Source organism: Elephas maximus, chromosome 19 (assembly GCF_024166365.1).
Source record: "Elephas maximus indicus isolate mEleMax1 chromosome 19, mEleMax1 primary haplotype, whole genome shotgun sequence".
NCBI classification, from domain to species: domain Eukaryota; kingdom Metazoa; phylum Chordata; class Mammalia; order Proboscidea; family Elephantidae; genus Elephas; species Elephas maximus.
The window spans coordinates 45,815,840-45,832,967 of record NC_064837.1 but is presented as its reverse complement, the minus strand read 5'-3'; the positions used below and the strand labels follow the sequence as shown (position 1 = coordinate 45,832,967).

The following is a 17,128-nucleotide window of genomic DNA, read 5'->3' as shown; positions in this document are numbered from 1 at the left end:
AATTATTGCCATTTCTGTGCTCTATAAAAGGAAAAGAATGATTAAATTAAAATCATTACATTTATGATTCTATAAATGAGTAAACTTCTTTTTTTAGACTTTTGTGATTTTGTTAGTAAATTATCTTCTTCTCTGCACTAGTATTATTCAGGTTACCTGGCAGAGTTCATGTATCACTAAAAATGAGCCATTGACTTAGCACTTAAACTCAAGCCCAGGGTCAGGACAACAACACCAGTCCCCTCTCCTCACCTTACCTTCCATTTCTTCCCATGTGAAATTCTTTTTCAAGTTTTCTATTTGTTCTTCTCTTGCTTAAGGAGAAGACTGTCCCCAGTGGATGGTACCCATCACAATCTCTACTAGTGAAGATTCCAGCCTTGCCAAACTGAAAATTCTAATGGACAAACCAGAGATGAATGTGGTTTTGAAAAATGTCAAACCAGACCAGTGGGTGAAGGTGAGTTCCAAAAATAGCATGGCCATTTTTATCTTAACCTAAGTTGGTTTACTTCTCTCACTTCCTTTAGGCATCTCATGGCTGCCTCTAAATTCTGCTGCTTCAGTTTAGACTAGGGCATGGAAGGGAAAAAAAAAAAATTCTAAACTTTCCTGTGTGAATTTAGGGCCAGTTTCCAAATAGAATTGTCCAGAGATTTGCGTATGTTAGGTAAGGGAGTGGTAGGTAAACAGTAAGAGGGGTAGAGTTGGTTAAAGATTAAAAAAATAGTAGTCTCTGTCTAAAATCACGTTATCCAAAACATTTATCATCTTGCAAGTCCAAACTGCCTTGTCATTGTACTGACAGTATAATTTCAATGATGTGTTGTCCTATCTGTATAATTATAATCAAACGAGATCAGACATTTAATAATCAGTTTGTGTCACTGGAATGTGAAATTCATTTAGTTGGTAAGTGTTTAAAAATTGCTTCACAAAAATAACAATAAATAAATATTTTTCAGTATTCTGTACTTTGGACCTTTCGTAATGAAAGTATCTGTTGCAAACTTTTTTTTTTTATAGATTCTGAATAGAATTACACATTGCCTGAGACTTTGGTACTTTTTTTAAAAGAGCTGTTTCTCTTTTTAAAATACATTTTAAAAATATACTCAATGGGATATTATATTACCATTTGAAATTATACTCTGGAAAATTATGTAGCAAAATGAAAATTTTCTAATAAATAAGGCAAAAAGTTACATGTATACTGTGATTATAATTAGGTAAATAAAGGTGGTAATCCTACAGTAAAAGAGAATCAATAAAATAATAGTTACATTAGAATTGTGGGTTTTTTTTTTTTACTACTTACATATAAATAGTAAAATATTTTATCCTATCGTTTTATCATTAGAATATTTTTGTGTAATATTTTCAAAAACATCTTTTGACTCTTAATAAATAGCCTATAGAGAATAATGTTAGTCAGTGAATCTGAAAATCTTATGAAATTGCCTTTTAGGCTCATGTAATTTCTTTAAAATTTAGGACCTGAAAATTGTTATTCTTGTTGAGGCTTTGGGCTCAGTAGATCAATGTTTGTAAAGATTTAGTCTTCCACATATTCCACTGTTCAAGCGTTTTTATATGTATTAAAAATAAAAAACCCAACGCCGTGGAGTCAAGCCCGACTCATATCGACCTTGTAAGACAGAGTAGAACTGCCACATAGGGTTTCCAAGACTGTGGACTTTACAGAAGCAGACTGCCACATCTTTCTCCCTTGGAGCGGCTGTGGGTTCGAGCCACAGACCTTTTGGTTAGCAGCCAAGAGCTTTTAACCACTGCACCGCTAGGGCTCTTTGTTTTTATATACAGTACGTATTTTCTCTAAACCTAAACGTATCCCCTGGGATTAGAAATAGACCTTTACCCACATTATTCCCTCCCTCCTTGTCATATTCTTCCTACTGTCCCTTACTTTGGCCCTCACTATTTCAAGTTTCTGTTTTCTTTGCCTCTGTATTCATCTTTGACAGCTGATTTTTATCGTTAAATGTTGTTTTATTTTAATCCCTGTCAGTTAGTGTATGTGGTCTTTGTTGTTTTTCATCAGATGTATCTAAAACCAGAGCTCCTTTCACACCTACAAAAGGTTGATTAAAAAATAAATGGAAATGTCTAATAGTGCTTATTGAATATCTTTTCAGTTAAACCTGGGAACAGTTGGGTTTTTCCGGACCCAGTACAGCTCGGCCATGCTGGAAAGTTTATTACCGGGCATTCGTGACCTTTCTCTGCCCCCAGTAGATAGACTTGGACTACAGAATGACCTCTTCTCCTTGGTGAGCACCTCTCATTCAAGTAGTATAGTGGATTTTGTTGGTTAAAGGATTTTGTTTTTTTCAGGAGTTGTCTGACTAAAGCATAATTAGAAGAATGTGGTTCTTCCTGAAGGTTAAACTATAGCCTTTGGGATTAGAGCAAACAATTATTTATTAATTAACATTAATTTAATTTACCAGAAGCAAATCCTATTTCCCACTTCTAAGCAATTTTTTGCAACAGTCTTTAAACTGTCCTTTATAAGGCAGACATTTCTTTGTTTTGAATAGAAATAGTATGAGCCTTAAAGAAACTTCTCTACTGATAGAATTTTTTTTTTAATAATTAATTCAAAGTGATTTATGTTTTTCTAAAATAGGGATTGTACTTTTCTGGGAAAGTCTAGAATTTTTTAGCATTCTGTTATTTCTCAAATTGTAATAGCCCATTAGCTTTAGAATTATATTTGGCTTTGTTTCGAAAGTAATTTAAGGCAGCAAATTAGTAGTAGTATCTTTATGACTCCAACATGGCTTAGGTAGTTTCTAGATGTCTTTGGCTATGATAAAATTGTCAAATTCCTCCCAGTTTCCATTTAAATTGGACTTAAGTTTCCCCTCTCCTCTGTAGTAATTAGTTTTGGTTTCCTTCTTTGTATAAACACAGATTAGCATTGATGCACAAAACTTCACATCTGTTGACCTCATTGCTGAGAGAGACCTGTCCCAGGCTGTTTGTGCAGTTGGCTGCTGTAACAGAAGTTCTTTTTCCTAACTCTATTAGTTAGTTCTGAAAGGGCTCTGAATTTGTACCTTTCTATTTGCATTCTTTTAGAAATGAGTAAAGGACAGGGTTAAGTTGACACAGTTTACAGGTCCAGTTTTGAAAGAACTTCTGTCAAAAACCAAGGCGCCAACTCTTTTTGCAACTTTTCTGAAAGTAAGAAAATTACAAAACAAAGCCATGACCACAGAAACAGAATAGAAATAGGAAGTTAATCTGTTTTCTGTTTTTTTTTTTATTCTTCCCAAATTGGTAGAATTTTAGTATAAATTTTTTAGGTGGCTCTTTTTATAAAATAGCAAAGAAGTAAATTGAGAACTCTTGTCACAGTAGGATTTTTATTCCAACAGTGCTCTTTTGAGCTTAATTTCTTTTAATCCAAAGAGGTGATTAACTAGCAGTAAATAATACCGAAAATACATGTTTGTGTGTTTTTGTTTTGTTTTTGTTGGAAGACTAGATTAATTTATGTTTTTTCCTATCCCAGGCTCGAGCTGGAATCATTAGCACTGTAGAGGTTCTAAAAGTCATGGAGGCTTTTGTGAATGAGCCCAATTATACTGTATGGAGCGACCTGAGCTGTAACCTGGGAATTCTCTCAACTCTCTTGTCCCACACAGACTTCTATGAGGAAATCCAGGAGTTTGTGAAAGATATCTTTTCACCTATAGGGGAGAGACTGGGCTGGGACCCCAAACCTGGAGAAGGTAATGAATTAGTTGAAGAATTGGTTGGAAATTGACACTTTTTTACTCAGCTGTAGTTGACAATATTGATACCATCATTGAATCTCCTGGAGGTTACTATATATTCAGCTAGCCAGAAATTCCCGTTAAGACTTAAGCCTTTTAAGCCTACTGGTAAACTTACATGGGTCACCAACATTGAAATAGTAGTGGTTATGTGTATTTATTGCTAAATATGATTGTGCACAAAGCAAATGGTGAAAGTAAGTCTTTTACAGAGTTCCAAAGGTCTATCGATAGTCAGGAAGAGCTAAAGGGAATTTTGGACAGCTAAAAAGGAATTACTATATTATCACCATAAATACCAGGCACCAAAAGTGCATCTTGTAAATGTGTTAAGAGGCATAAGGGCCAGCTTTCTGAATTAAGGGAGTTATTTGTTTTCTACGTGTATTTTCTTCTCTCTGATTATTTCTGTAATCACTTGTTTACTTTTTGCTGTTGTTTAAATCTTGGGACTGATGATTTTAGGGCTTTAAATATAATTATTTTTATTAATCTGCTAATAAATAAAGGTGATATTTCTTCCTGATCAGTCTTGATCTGGGAATCTTTTTGCAAATAAGAGCTATAGTGATAATACCTAGAGCTGTATTTTTGTCCTTCATTTATTCAACAAATACTTATGCACCTCATAAATGCCAGGTACTCTTTTAGGAGCTGGTGATACAAAATATTGCCCTTGTGTGGCTATTCTAGTGGGTGGCACAGCAGACAATTAAATATATTATATGCCAGACAGCAGTAAGTATCCTGAGAAAAAATAAAGTAGGGTAAGGCAGATAAGGAGTAGTAGTGGGGCACTATTTTATGTAGGGTGGTTAGAGAAACCATCACTAATGAGGCAGCATTTGAGCTTAAGCAGAGATCTGAAGGAGAGATCTATGAGGATATCTAGGGGGGAAATAGTCCAGGCAGAGGGACCTGAGGCAAAAGCACGGTTGGTATATTCAAGGAAGAACAAGGAAGGCCAGTAAGGCTAGGACAGAGTAAATGAGAGTGTTAAATGATACAGTCAGAGAGGTTGAGAGAGAGGAGTGGAGGAGGGGAAGCAGATCAGATCCTATAGGACCTGTGAGCTGTAGTAAGAAGTTTTTGACTTTAACACTTAGTGATAATAGAAGCTAATTTGAGAGTTTTGAGAAGAGGAACAGGATCTGATTTGCTTGAAGAACAGATTGAAGGAAGGCAAGAGAGGAAGCAGGGAAACCAGTAATCCAAGTGAGGTGCTAGTTGCCGAGGAACTAACACTTGCAGATAGTAAGCTCTGTATAATTTTCAAGGTAGAACTGAAAAGTATTTTGCTGGTGGATTCACTGGTGTGAAAAGGAAGAGAAGAGTCATCAGATTCTGGCCTGAAGGAAAAGAATGAAGTTGCCATGTGTACAAAGATGGGGAAGACTGCCCTAGAAGCAGGTTTGGGCGAGAGACATGTTAAATTTGAAGTTAAAGTGGAGAGTGTCATGCCTAGAAATCGAAACTGAGTAATATGTTTGGGAGTTGTCAGTGTATGGATGGTATTTCCAGCCATGAGACTGAAGGAGATCACCTAGGACTGAATGTAGGTGGAGAAAAGAGGGTTGCGGGCAGTCCAGGATTTAGGATTTGGGTGATGAGGAGGAATCAGCAAGGAGAATGAAGACAACTGGCCAGTGAGGTAAGAGGAGGGCCAGGAGGGAGAGGGGTGTCCCAGAAGCCTTAAAGAAGTAGTATTTAAGGCAGAGGTAGAGTGATCAGTTGCATCAAATGCTGCTCCAAGTCAAGCAAAGTGAGGAAGGAGAAATGTTAGTGTTTTGCCTTTTTTTTTTTTCGGAGTGGTGGGAAATCGTGTTTGGAGTGGATTCTCCAGAAAGGGAGGAGAAGTGGTAGAGACGGCACACTGAGACATTTTAAAGGAGTTTTGCTGCAAAGAGGAGCAGAGAAAAGGGGGTAGACTTGAGAGAAATGTTGGGATCAGGGGAGGGATTTTTTTTTTTAATTATCATAAATATATAGAACAAAAAACTTGCCATTTTAACCTTTTTTTTTTTTTTTAGTGTACACTTCAGTGACATTAATTACATTTACCGTGTTGTGCAACTCTCACCACTATTTCCAAAAGCTTTTCATCACCCAAACAAACTCAGTGCCCCTTAAGCGATAGCTCCCTATCCGCCCCCCACGCCCTGGCAGCCCCTGGCAACCCAGTCTACTTTTTGTCTCTGTGCTATTCTGGATATTTCATATAAGTGGAATCATATAATATTTGTCTTTTTGTGTATGACTTATTTCACTCAGCATAATGTTTTCAAGGTGCATCTATGCTATAGTACGTATTGGAACTTTGTTTCTTTTTATGGCTTAATAATATTCCGTTATTTGTGTATACCATGTTTTATTTATAACTATCCACTCATCTGTTGATAAACATTTGGGTTGTTTCTACTTTTTGTTTTTTGTGAATAATGTTGCAGTGACCATTGGTATACAAGTATCTGTTTAAGTCCCTGCTTTCAATTCTTTGAGATATATACTTAGGAATGGAATGGCTGGGTCATAAGATAGTTCTATGTTTAACTTTTTGAAGAACCACCATGCTGGTTTTCACAGCCGCTATACCATTTTACAATCCCAGCAGCAGTGGATGAGGGTTCCAGTGTCTCCACATCCTCACCAACACTTTTTAGTTTTCATTTTTCTGATAATAGCCACCCTAGGGTGAAGGGGTATCTCGTTATAGTTTCGATTTTCATTTCTCTATTGACTGATGATGTTAAGCATCTTTTTACGTGCTTATTGGACATTTGCATTCTTCTCTGAAGAAATAGATCCATCATCTTTTTATTTTAAGAGTGTAAGATTTGAATTGATTGTACACAGGCATACTAGTTCCGTATGTGGTCTTTTGCCCAACCTTGGGTATAAACTGCACGGTCCAAGCCTGTTCTTGTGGCACATAATCCTTAACAGTGTAATTGACTGGACTGAGTGAACATTTACTAAATTCAGATAGTTGACATTTGTGACTTTAGACAGAGTCAGCAGATTTATTTGCTTACCTAACCTGTTTAGCACTTCATTTCGTTCTTACGATTCAAAAATTTTAAATCAAGTGTTCTCTCAAGTATCAAGGCAGTTGATGTGTTTAAGAATGTAAACATGAAACAATTATAAGATATTTAGGTGACGTGTTTGTAAAAATAGGCTTTTTCCCCCCTTTTTTAAAAGTATAATCCTTTGTCTATTTTTACTTCCCAATCAGGTCATCTAGATGCACTCCTGAGGGGCTTGGTTCTGGGCAAACTAGGAAAAGCAGGACATAAGGCAACGTTAGAAGAAGCCCGCCGTCGGTTTAAGGACCATGTGGAAGGGAAACAGATTCTTTCCGCTGATCTGAGGAGTCCTGTAGGTTTCCATAATGAATTACCTTGATTTCTAGGTGACTGCATCATACTGTGCAGGGTGGGACTCCTTAATAGTAACCAACACTGATCTAAGTAGTGACCTGCAAACCATGTCTGACTCTATTTAATATATACTCTTTAGATGGTTTTTAGCCAACTTCTCATTTGTTTGAAGTTTCTCAGTCAGCACTGTGGTGCTGAAAGTTGATTATCAGTGCACATTCCTCTGAAAGAGCTGGCGTGCACTGCTGCTCCTACATGCTATCTACCTTTGTGGTTGTTGATACGGCCTGTTTGCTCCTTGCCACCATTTGTATGTAACATCCACACCCAGCTATTTACAGTTTTTTTGACTGTCTTTTCTGAACATTAGAATATTTGAAACAAGGTACATTTAATCAAATGCCTTCTTTTGGTCCCTATCTTCTCTTACAGGTCTACCTGACTGTTTTGAAGCATGGTGATAGCACTACCTTAGACATTATGCTAAAGGTGAGCAGACTTGGAAAGGGCTCTCATTTCTTGCTTTTGAGTTTGGATTGGTACACAGACTATGAGCTTTAAGTGGTTAAAAGAAGTTCAGCCAAAAGAAATAAATGTAGTATGCATATATGCAAAAATGAAGAAACTATGAGAAAAATATATAATATCTGTTCATATATGTTACAACTACCATGCCAAAAATTTAATTTTTCACTGCTTTTTTCACTCACAAGTTTATACATTTTAAAGCTTAACTCTGAAATGTTCATTTTAGTTAAAAAGTCAAGCTCTTAAAAATTTCACCTTCAATGTAAACATACTTGGTGTTCTGCACATTTTAATCTTTAAATGACAGGTTCGTTTTTGTGTTTAGGGAATTACTAAGGATGAGGAGTCTCATGGTTTGAGCTGTGCCAGCGCCCGTTGTGAATAGACAGGAAATTAATTCATCTGCCTGCACAGCCTCTGTAGTTTTCCCAGGGTAATTGGCATATAATTAGATTCTGACTTGGACAAAATAAAGATAAAACTTTCCATGTCCTTATACACAGGGCATAAGAATAATGATAATGATCTGTTTGAAAGTTCTGATCAACAGTAATACTGCAGAACAAGTGCCTTCTCCAGTCCTGAATCCATGTGTTTATCAGTCTATAAGGAAATAACTTGACTGTACTAGTTGCATTAAAGGAAGGGGAACTGAATCTAATTATTGCCATTAAATCAAATATGGAAAACACGCCTAAATACCCAGGCCATCAATCAGCCTATAAAGCCTAGTCACGAAAAGATCCACACTTAGCGGGGTAGACAAGACAGGAGTGAAATGTGCCTACTACTTGCACCTTCAGTGGCGTGAAGAAAGAACACTTTGCTGATTCCATGCAGAGCAGTGATTACTGCTGTTCTAGGAATTGCAGATCCAATGTCTGCTATTTTAATTTTAAACAAATGCTGTTAAAAATCATTGGGATGTTTCAAAAAATACAAACTTGAAGAAACTACACCTCAAAATGTGCTGCTTTAACTATCCATTTTGTTGATGGGTTTCCTTTCTAGTGATATAAAAATTATACTTTGACTGTCCCTTTCAACTAAATGACCTTAAGGTTCCTTCTCATTCTTAGTATTCTGTGAACCTGCGTACTATAAATCAAGTATTTCTTCGTATATGAAATGAAATATTTTATATTTTTTTAGTCAATCTCATAGAGATATGAAGACAGATACTTTGACATTTTCATGACATGGCCCTCCTTTAAGAACTTACATAACCGGGTATATTTAGTAAGAGTTCGTATTTAATACAGGAGAGCTCAGGATGATTCAGCTTTTCTATGGAAAGAGCTCTAATGAGGGCAGAATCAGGGCTCTTCAAGAAACCAGTTAGTAAGAGATAAGGAGGATTGTTTCCTGTCGATGTTTTGGCAATAATGAGGTAGGGTAAAAAATGAATAACTTTAATTCAGAATATATTTGAAATGTGGTGTTATGGTGCCATCTAGTGGACATACCAGGTTCTCCTTGGAAAAATTGCTTCCTTACAGCCAGTGTTTAGACCTTGAGTGTTGGAGCTGAAAGGGACCTTAGAAATCATCTGTCCACTCCCCTCATTTTACAGATGGGGAAACTGAGACCCGGAGAGGTTAAGGACTTAGTCAAGATCACACAGCTAGTTAGAGGCAAAACTGGGACTAGAACCCAGGTCTCCTGACTTCTTATCTATTTTACCACACTGCTGCTCAAAAGAGTCCAAAGGAAAGGAAGAGGAAACTGGGAGCTGTGATGGGGTCTCCAGACACTGGTCAGTGTTCACTCTTAAGGGGAAAAGGTGAAGAAAGTCTATAAGTTATCTTGGAGAAGTATCTCTTATACATTTGCAATTCTAATTTTTAAAAATATATTTTATCTCTGATCATGGAAAAACTTTTTGTATATTCACTGTGGAAGATTTAGAGAATAGAAAAGTATAAAGAAGAAAATAAAACTTATCTGTAATCAAAAACATAGGTCACAAAAATAACTTGTATAATCTTTTCTCATTCCTGGTTTAGTAATGTACATATAGTACATATGTACGTATTTTTTATTTCTGCATCCCTATCTTTCTGATATTCTTTGTTAAGCATGCACTGCTCTTGTGGTTAGAAAAAATGTGAATGATAAAGATGTATAATCCCACTGAGCAGAAGCCACCATTAATTAATGTTAATATTTTGGTATATATTTCAGGCGTTTTCCCCCTTCATGCTGATTTTTTAAAAATTGGTAAGGAGCCCTGGTAGCACAATGGTTAAGAGCTCAGCTGCTAACCAAAAGGTTGGCAGTTTAAACCTCCCAGCCGCTCTGCGGGAGGAAGATGAGGCAGTCTGCTTCTGCAAAGATTACAGCCTTGGAAATCCTGTGAGGCAGTTCTGTTCTGTCCTACGGGGCTGCTATGAGTTGGAATCACCTTGATGGCCGTGGGTTTGGGTTTTGTCCTATTGCTTTGTCTCCCTGTTTTTCTTCACTTAATATATCAAGAGCATTTTTATGCTATCAAATGTTCTTAAAACTGAATGATGTGTCATTTCTTTGTATAAACGAAATTAATTGAACTGTTGGATATTTAGATTGCTTTCAGTTTTTCCTTATTATAAATGTAAATTGGTGATTTTTAATGGTATAAGATTAGTAGTGACGAGTTTGTTCATCTGCCGTAGAATGTTAGCCAGGCATCAGTGATGTAAAAAATTTGGCCATGACAGATCTCCCCTTCAGATATCCATGTTAAACTGCTCAGAACTGTTCATCTAGTGAGCACGTACATCTGGTGATTTACTTATTTACTATAATGGCAAATGACCAATGCCCAAGCATCTTGAAAAGTATTCTCATATTAATTTCATACCCTGCCAGTTTTGCACGGTAGGAATGTAGAGCAAAATGTTTACCTTATGGAGGGAGATGGAAGCATATGCAGAGCTTCCAAAGGAGGGCTAACCATTGCTGTCTTTGTTTTTTTCTTGCAGCTTCACAAACAAGCAGATATGCAGGAAGAGAAAAACCGAATTGAAAGAGTCCTTGGGGCCACTCTTTCACCTGAGCTGATTCAAAAAGTTCTCACCTTTGCACTTTCAGTAAGTTACAGTGAAAATTACTTTAGAGAGGTCTGTTCCCCATTACCTGTGACAAGTGTCTTTGTGTATCCTCTTGATCTGCCTTAACCCGGGACTAAGGCTTCCTCCTGAGGAAAATTGGCTTGAGCTTTTGTTTCTGGCTTTTATTATCTCCCTCTAGTGGTGAGAATCAGAATAATGGGAAGAGGAAACAAATTCTCCGGAATAGGACCCAGGAGGACAGGGACTCTTGAAAACTGGGAAGCTGACTGCTCCCTGTGCCTTTCTTTACCCTGTAAGATCCCAAGCAAGTATTTGTTGACCAGCCTGTCCGTTTATTCCTGTCCCAACACCCCATGGCGGTTTAGCTGATCTTCAGGGTAAACACTCTCCTCTTTGCTGCAAGTCTGTGGTGCTGGTTATTCCTAAAACAGGAACCGATCGTCTGCAGTGAGGCTTTGGTTACTTAGGTCCCCTAACAGCGTGCTGTCCATTCTGGCACCAAAAGATATTTGGGGATACGCTAGACTTTTAGTTCTCTCTCTGTTTTCAGGAAGAGGTACGTCCACAGGATACTGTATCAGTAATTGGTGGGGTGGCTGGAGGCAGCAAGCATGGAAGGAAAGCTGCTTGGAAATTTATAAAGGACAACTGGGAAGAGCTTTATAATCGATACCAGGGAGGATTCTTAATATCCAGACTAATAAAGGTATGTGACAATTTTTATGTTCAGTAGCTTGTGTATCATTGTTATTGAGTGACATCCGTGATTCACTAGACCCCTAGATTATGGTCTTTGTTCTTTTAAGAGTTTCTGTAAATAGCTGCTAGCTTTGTTAAAAGGTTTCTCTATCCTATATTTGCATCCTCTATAAAAACCTGAAGTTGGGAGAGAACAGAATGATTTGTTTCTAGGGTAAATCGAAGTTTGTTCCCAGCCTGTTTGAGTTGGTCTTACCATTATAAACTGTTGTTTTTTCCAGCTGTCAGTGGAAGGATTTGCAGTTGACAAAATGGCCGGAGAGGTTAAGGTAAGGAAAGCACTAGTTACTTCTCACTTTTCAATCTAGTGGGCGAAAACTAATCAAGTTGTAATCGTAGTGCTGAGATAATGTTGCACTTCAGTATCTCCTTGTTTTTGCCTGGAGAAAGACATCTTAGATAGTATCTTTAATGTCTGAAGAATTTTGAGTTGAGATCATCTTTGGTGTCATTGAAATATGATTTAAAAAAAAAATACACCTTAGAGTCTCTGTCCCTTATTAGCTGTGTGACTTTGAGCAAATTTTTCTTAACCTGTTTGAGCCTGTTCCCTCATCCATAAAATGGGGTGATAATATTATTATTTAGATTAAGTAACATAGCGGGGCCAGAACAGAGGTCCTTGATATTAGTTCCTTTTCTGTTTTCACTGACCTCCATAGATCAGCTGTCTGCACAGTGAGACTAAATGATTATGTGGGGACTCTTAGCCCTTGGAGACCTGGCGGTGCAGTGGTTAAAGAGCTTGGCTACTAACCAAAAGGCCAGCATTTCGAATCCACCAGCTGCTCCTTGGAAACCCTATGGGGCAGTTCTACTTGGTCCTGTAGGGTCGCCATGAGTTGGAATCGACATGATGGCAATGGGTTTGGCTTTTTCTTTTTTTTTTTCCTTAGCCCTTATAAAGGTTGATAATCAGTTTAATATGGACTTTGAAAGTTCAGCAGTTGGGGGACAAATCTATACTATAAACGTAGCTAGGAAAGCCTGTAAGCTCCAGTTACATTTAATTGCTAAGTGTTTTTAAAGTGTCACTTTTACCTTCATCTTCCTGAAGGCAAGGATGATATCAGGCATGAATTTGGAAGTTCTGAGAGCTATTTTATATATATAGTTTGTTCACTGTGTGAGCCATTGTTAGGAATAAGATTCTAAGATTTCAGATCTTCTTGAGAAAATATTGAAAGACTTAGTCTCTACCTTAGTTTACATTGTCCTGTGTAACCAGTTATTTCATTGTCAAAGTAATAAGTACTGTGAAGGAGAAATATTTATAATGTAGGGGAGGATCGTGGCCAAGCTGAGGCTGGGGAAGTAGTATCAACCAGACCATGCAGGGCTTTGTAGGCCATATTAAGAATTTCCCCAAAATGGAAAACCCTTGAAAGGTCTATAAAGAAGGAAATGACTTGATTTGCTTTATGTTCTAAAAATTTCAACCTGGTTACAATGTGGAGAATGGTTTGCAATGGAGGAGGGGGGATGTTGAGAAAGTAACTCTCCAAGCAAGAATGATACAGTCACCTGGAGTAGGGTCGTGGTGCTGTTGGAGGAGGCGGAGTATTAAAGAGATTCAGTGGTTTGATTTTGTTCATCTTTAATTCAGCAACTATTTACTGAGTGGCTTCTCTGTGTTGTGAACATATCTAGAGGAGGAAGAAGGAAAAGTCAAGGATGATTTCCAGGTTCCTTGTATGTGAATGGTCATACCATTTGCTGAGATGGAACTGGAGGAAGACTTGTATCTAACTCAGGCCCAAAGAACCCAACCCTGATTAGGAGCCTTGGAGCAGTAGCCATTGTCATCTATGTAAATAAGGTCATTGGTTTCTAAAAGGTCTAGACTTAACCCAGTGGATTCTCTCTTTTACTCCTGTGATAATTAGTTCAAAGGAAAGGCCCCCATCCTTTTGCTGGTTGGTATTCAAGAGCTGCTTTGTTTTCTATAAAACCAGGTATACATCATTTTAAAAAAAAAATGTATTTAACTTTTAATCAGTAAACATTGTGGAAAATTATAATAAACTCAGAAATTGTTTTATTGTATGAACAATGTGAAAATATAGAATATTAAATTATTAGGATATAGTAGCAATTCAGAAACCCTGGTAGCGTACTGGTTAAGTGGTACGGCTGCCAACCAAAGGGTCAGCAGTTCGAATCCGCCAGGCGCTCCTTGGAAACTCTGTGGGGCAGTTCTACTCTGTCCAAGAGGGTCGCTATGAGTCAGAATTGACTCGACGGCACTGGGTTTGGTTTTTGGTTTGGTAGTAGCAATTTAAGCTTTGTGCCAGATATTATGCTAAATGTTTATATAGGTTGTCTCTCTATCCTTCTGGAATAAATATTTTCTCATATCATAAATGAAAACTGAGATTTAGAGCAGTTAAGGTACTCAAAGTCACAGCCTAGTAGGTGACAAAGCCTAGTTTGAAGTCTCAAATCTGATTCTAAAGCTTAGATTAACCACTAATTAGTGAGCCTAAAAGAAAAGCAGTAGGTTCTATTTCTTTACTACTGATTTTTTACTAGGTTTTAAACGTGTTATTTTAGGGAGAATTCCCATATATGGTTGCTTGTTTTCTTTTAGCCTAGTGATGTGGAAATGTGAAAAGACGAAAAGGGTGAATGTAGTTAGGAAAGCATGAGGGTGACGGTGGTATATTCTCATGAGTGAGGCTCATGAGTCCTGTGTAGACCAATGGGTATTTTTTTCATAACCTGTGATATTAACTTCTTGCTCTTGCTGGGAATGACCGTTAAACTTAACTCCTACATTCTGGGTTGTTATATACCAGGCTTTCTTCGAGAGTCACCCAGCTCCTTCAGCTGAACGTACCATCCAGCAGTGTTGTGAAAATATCCTGCTGAATGCTGCTTGGCTAAAGCGAGATGCTGAGAGCATCCACCAGTACCTCCTTCAGCGAAAGGCCTCACCACCCACAGTGTGAACCCTGAGCGTGCAGCCACTGCATTTCTGCTGCTCCGCTGCAGGGATGAGGTGGAGCTACCGAACAGCTGATTCATATGCCAAGAATTTGGAGTCTTCTTTCAAACCAGTGGGGGTTGGACAATGAATGTAGTTAACTGGTTCCTGCTCACACTCCAGAATTAAATTCTATTGAAAAAAGGAAAATCAGCAATTCAGCAAAAAAGTAAAATAAAATAAAAATGTAAATATGATAGTAATAAATAGAGCATAATGAAACTGTGAAACTTCCTGAAGCCTTGTCAGTGGTTAAAAGTATTTAACACTTTCCTGTAAATGACAGATGTTCTGTTTTTATAACCTACCAAAAGGAAACTAGAGGCTTCTGGGTCAAGAGGGTTTTTGTGAAATGGGGTCTGCAAGCAGCCTACAAGCCAAGGATAGTCCCCATTGCTGGGAACGGTTAAATATGAAAGGCTAATAGCTGGTATGACATAGTTGGAGTCTGTGCATAAATCCAAGTGTTTTTTTTTTTTTTGGCATGGGGACTGATCAGGAAGATACATTTTCCTGCATAACTCAATCTGAACCAAGGATTGTAGTTTTCCTCCTTGCCTTCCCTTCTGTGTGATCCCTTGGCCAAAAAAAAAAAAAAAGGTTAAAAAAAAAATCCTGTTCTGGGTTTTTTCCTCCCCTCAGTTCCACCCCCAGGCCCCATACTCCACCCCCGGGTGTCCTTCTTAGAGAGAAAGAAATAATAAGGAAACATCCTTCATAGCCACATTAAATAAGAGAAACTGATTTACATTTTCCTTTCTTTTTTAAGATGACATCTAAGAACCCTGAAACACATGTAGGTGAGACAATAGAAATAAGGCTTTCAGACAGGTCTTTCTGAAGGAGTTATTCTACTGAAAGTGGTCTTAGTTGTCTGATAGGCCAACTATTCAACTTCTTCATAGCAGTATCGGCACTGGCTTCTCCTGGTTTGTGTTGTACATGTGAGAAGTCAGTGGTAACTGCTGTAGGGCCTACACATTAGTGTAACTGGTTAAAAAACAAGACTATCAGCCTGTGTGTGCCACTCTTTGCTTCAACAGTGTATCCTACTAACAAGCCTCACCTGTCCAATCCCAGTGAGTTTTAATTCTAAATCTCATTCCCTTCCTCTTTCCATTTCTTTTATTTTCCTTTTTTTTTAATTTTTTTTTTTTTTGTTATTAACAGGAATTCGTATTTGGTGTGGCTTTACTGTATTTCAGAAGGTCATCAGATTGTGAGATTGCTTCCTTGAAACATTTTTGTGCTATCGTTTTAAAAAAATAATAATTAAAAAACAGTTGGCGTTAATAAAAATGTCAATGTGAAACTGATGTCCTAATTTCTTCTATTCTCTTTGATAAGAAACTAAAAACTTGCTTATCATTCAGTAGGATTCAGTCTTTACTACCATAAGATTTTTTGAGTCTAGGAAAATTCAGCTCCTGAATTCCTAATGAATAGAATCTAAACAGAAAAATCCAAAGATTCCTTCTAAATTAGTTTTGGATTCTCAAACTCTGACAGCCTGAGAGTCAGCATTCAGGAGTTGAGTTGAGACCCAGCAGGTACCATTCTCTGAGGAGCTTCCATGCCAGGCTCCATGCTCAGTGCTGCCCAGCAAGCTGTCTGAGCCTGTGCTTAAGGCATTAACAAAGCAAGGGCACCCACAAGACAGGAAAGTCCACCTTTAACTGAAGAACTCACACAACCTGGCAATCACAAATTCTGGAAAGAAGTTATTTTAGTTTCTGCATACATGTAAGTTTTGTGTAAGCTCAGTAGTTTGAATTATAGTGGGGCAGGGGTTGTGCTGGACATCTTTCATTGCCACTTCTGTGCCGGGCCCCAGGGGATGTTGACCTGCATGGACTGTAGTAACCAGTTCCCTTGCCCTCTAACTTCAGGTTATGTTTATCCAATTTAGTAGCACTCAGAAGATGAGAAGGCATGAGAAAAGATGGTCAGTGTTTTTACTGCCCTGGCTCCTATCAAACAGTTCTCCCTGGCTTCTAGTACCTTCCCTTAACCCCTTCAAGTCTAAGGATGGTAAAGACTACTTTTACTGGCTCTGGATTATTCTCTTATTCCTTGTTGTGATTTCCGTAAATGCTGTGCACATCTTTGTAAATAGTCCCTTTATTAAACTTTCCTCAAGTTATCCCATTTGAGTGTGTTACCTGTTTTCTGCTGATACCTTGACTGACTTGGACACCATAATCCTGATGCTTTGGGCCCCTAAAAGTCTTAATCCAGCCTTTTTTGTGCCAGATGTTTTAATAAATTATTGTTTGTCTTCCAAATTGTTCCCTATTGTAGGTAATATACCGATTTTTACAGATGACAAAGTAGACTCAGAACAATTAGGTAAATTAAAGATATCTAATGATTTCTTTTTGTTTGTTTTTTTAAAGATTTTCTTTTTTTCTGATTTTTTTTGGTTAAAAATTTTAGTGGAAATAAGATGGGGAAGAAAGATAATGTGTTAATGCATCCCACAAGGAGTTTTATATCTTTTTTGATTCGTGGGGGACAGTAAAGCCTTTTGGAACAGTGGGTGTTGGTGGGTGAAGTCTTAACCTGTGATTTCTAAAGATTGGTTTCCAGGAGCAAGGAACCCCTTGGAATTATTTT

At 37.7% G+C, this 17,128-nt stretch overlaps 1 protein-coding gene across 2 annotated transcripts in view; it reads left to right on the top strand.

The window, feature by feature from the left end:
- Positions 1-16,660, top strand: part of NPEPPS (aminopeptidase puromycin sensitive) — a 95,352-nt gene extending 78,692 nt beyond the window's left edge. For both annotated transcript variants that reach the window (XM_049858773.1, XM_049858772.1), the window contains 9 exons: positions 321-460; positions 2,157-2,291; positions 3,542-3,761; positions 7,042-7,184; positions 7,619-7,675; positions 10,678-10,785; positions 11,318-11,473; positions 11,748-11,795; positions 14,325-16,660. In XM_049858773.1, the coding sequence (XP_049714730.1) occupies positions 321-460; positions 2,157-2,291; positions 3,542-3,761; positions 7,042-7,184; positions 7,619-7,675; positions 10,678-10,785; positions 11,318-11,473; positions 11,748-11,795; positions 14,325-14,477 (1,160 nt within the window). In that variant the 3' untranslated portion in view covers positions 14,478-16,660. The remainder of the gene's footprint in view (positions 1-320; positions 461-2,156; positions 2,292-3,541; positions 3,762-7,041; positions 7,185-7,618; positions 7,676-10,677; positions 10,786-11,317; positions 11,474-11,747; positions 11,796-14,324) is intronic.
- Positions 16,661-17,128: the final 468 nt, after the last annotated feature.